General features: G+C 39.1%; 1 protein-coding gene across 3 annotated transcripts in view; it reads right to left on the reverse strand.

Moving 5' to 3' along the window:
* Positions 1–1938, reverse strand: part of LOC109960691 (cingulin-like protein 1) — a 64457-nt gene that overhangs the window by 9289 nt on the left and 53230 nt on the right. For all 3 annotated transcript variants that reach the window (XM_020600959.1, XM_020600958.1, XM_020600961.1), the window contains 2 exons: positions 1180–1332; positions 649–816 (listed from right to left, as the gene is read on the reverse strand). In XM_020600959.1, the coding sequence (XP_020456615.1) occupies positions 649–816; positions 1180–1332 (321 nt within the window). The remainder of the gene's footprint in view (positions 1–648; positions 817–1179; positions 1333–1938) is intronic.

Raw genomic sequence — 1938 nt, forward strand, 5'->3', positions numbered from 1 at the left:
CCCCCCCTCTGCCCCTGGACCGTAACCCACCACAGAACATAAAAAGACTACCTCTGCTGTTTTGCACAAACTCAATACATTCCCCCTTCTTGTTGTATTACATGTAAATCTGCTGCTCAGTGTTTTTACCGTCATATCTGCTGCTGTTGGTCATTTGCACTACTGTCCATGTGCATCTCAATCTGACAGTCTTCTTGTTATTATTTGCACTACTGTCACTGATTGTACATGGTTTGAGTCATAGCCTATTAGGTTGTGCCATTTAGTTTTATCCTAATCACTTTGGTTTAGTTTTCTTATTCTTTTTATTCTATTTTTATTCTACTTTTATTCTATTTCAGTTTCCTAAATGGTAATGGCATTCAGTACTAGGTGAGAAAGAAACAGTATTTTGATTTTCTGTGTCCTGTTCATATAGTGAATTGACAATAAAAATCTTTGATCTTGATATTATTCAGTGAAGAGCTTTGTATCATTTAGTTCATCCCATTTATCAAACAACATAAAAGCCAGGTGGCACCAAATTATCAAGATGCCAGAAAACATGTTAACAGGCATGTCTGTGTGACATGCTTAAATGGATGATGTTACAGTAGTATGCTATGTCTTAAAGTACCGCTCAGGCTGATTGAAAGGAGATGCAATTACCTCCCCCTGCAGTCTGCTGACAAGGGCCTGCAGTCTCTGCACCTCCTGTTCCTTCTCCAGCAAAGTGTCCTCCAGCTCTTCCACCCTCATCTTGTCATCATCACGCAGCTTTTGATGCAGGTTCAGTTCTGCTACAGCTTGTGTGGATGCTTGAAGGGCCTCGGCCAGCTGGAAACACACAGCATGTTGCGCATTATACACTCCGTATGCTCACGTGCACATCTCATCTGTTTTCATCTGGGCAGAGCTAAACAACTCAGTGAACAACTGAGGTGAAGTTTACAATGATAAATCAGTATTTTCTATTCTTGGGTTGGATGTGAGGTTTAAGTGTTTTTTTAAGCAAATAAAATTGCTTAACTCAACTAATTTAATGCAAATTTCTCCATAATTTATGTCATGTTTGTTCCTTTACAGGTATGTTTCTAGAAATTAAAAAGAAACTGTGCTATGGAACCTTTAAAATTAGGTGAGAAAACTTTTTTAATTACTGGATTTCCTTATAGAGTTGAAAAGAAACTGTCTTTGTACCTCTTCTTCCAGTCTGGCAATGGTTTCGTTGAGTTCGGACGTCCTCTTGACTTTGGTGTCTTTGTCGACCTCCAGCTCCTCAAGCTGTCTCTCTGTCAGCCACAACTTCTCAGTCAGAGTCTGAGTGTGCAGCGTCTGCTTCTCCAGGTTCTCCTGAAAACAAAACACACACAGTTCAGAGTGTTGCTTCCTTAAACACCATGTTGTACTGCTGCATAACAACTCTCTTGTTAATTGATGGAGATTCCCATAAAAACCTGAACACTGAAAAACTGAAGTTTTGAAAACAGTCCATGTTCTCACATTAACTGCATTCCCACCCTGATAAATAAAACCACACACTGTGTTGACTGTGCTGAGTTACAATATATTTGTTGTATATACAGCCAGGGAAAAAAAATTATTTGAACCCCAGCTGATTTTGTAAGTTTGCCTACTAACAAAGAAATGATCAGTCTACAATTTCAATGGTAGGTTTATGTGAACAGTGAGAGACACAACAATAACAAAAAAATCCAGAAAAATGCATTACAAAAAAAGTTATACATTAATTTGCATTTTCATGAATGAAATAAGTATTTGATCCCTTTGCAAAACGTGAATCCAGATTCCAAACTCTTCACCATGGCCAAGACCAAAGAGCTTTCCAAGGATGTCAGGGACAAGATTGTGGACCTACACAAGGCTGGAATGGGCTACAAGACCATCACCAAGCAGCTGGGTGAGAAGGTGACAACAGTTGGTGCGATTATTCGCAAA

The sequence above is a fragment of the Monopterus albus genome, unplaced genomic scaffold (genome assembly GCF_001952655.1).
Source record: "Monopterus albus unplaced genomic scaffold, M_albus_1.0 scaffold50.1, whole genome shotgun sequence".
Lineage (NCBI taxonomy): Eukaryota > Metazoa > Chordata > Actinopteri > Synbranchiformes > Synbranchidae > Monopterus > Monopterus albus.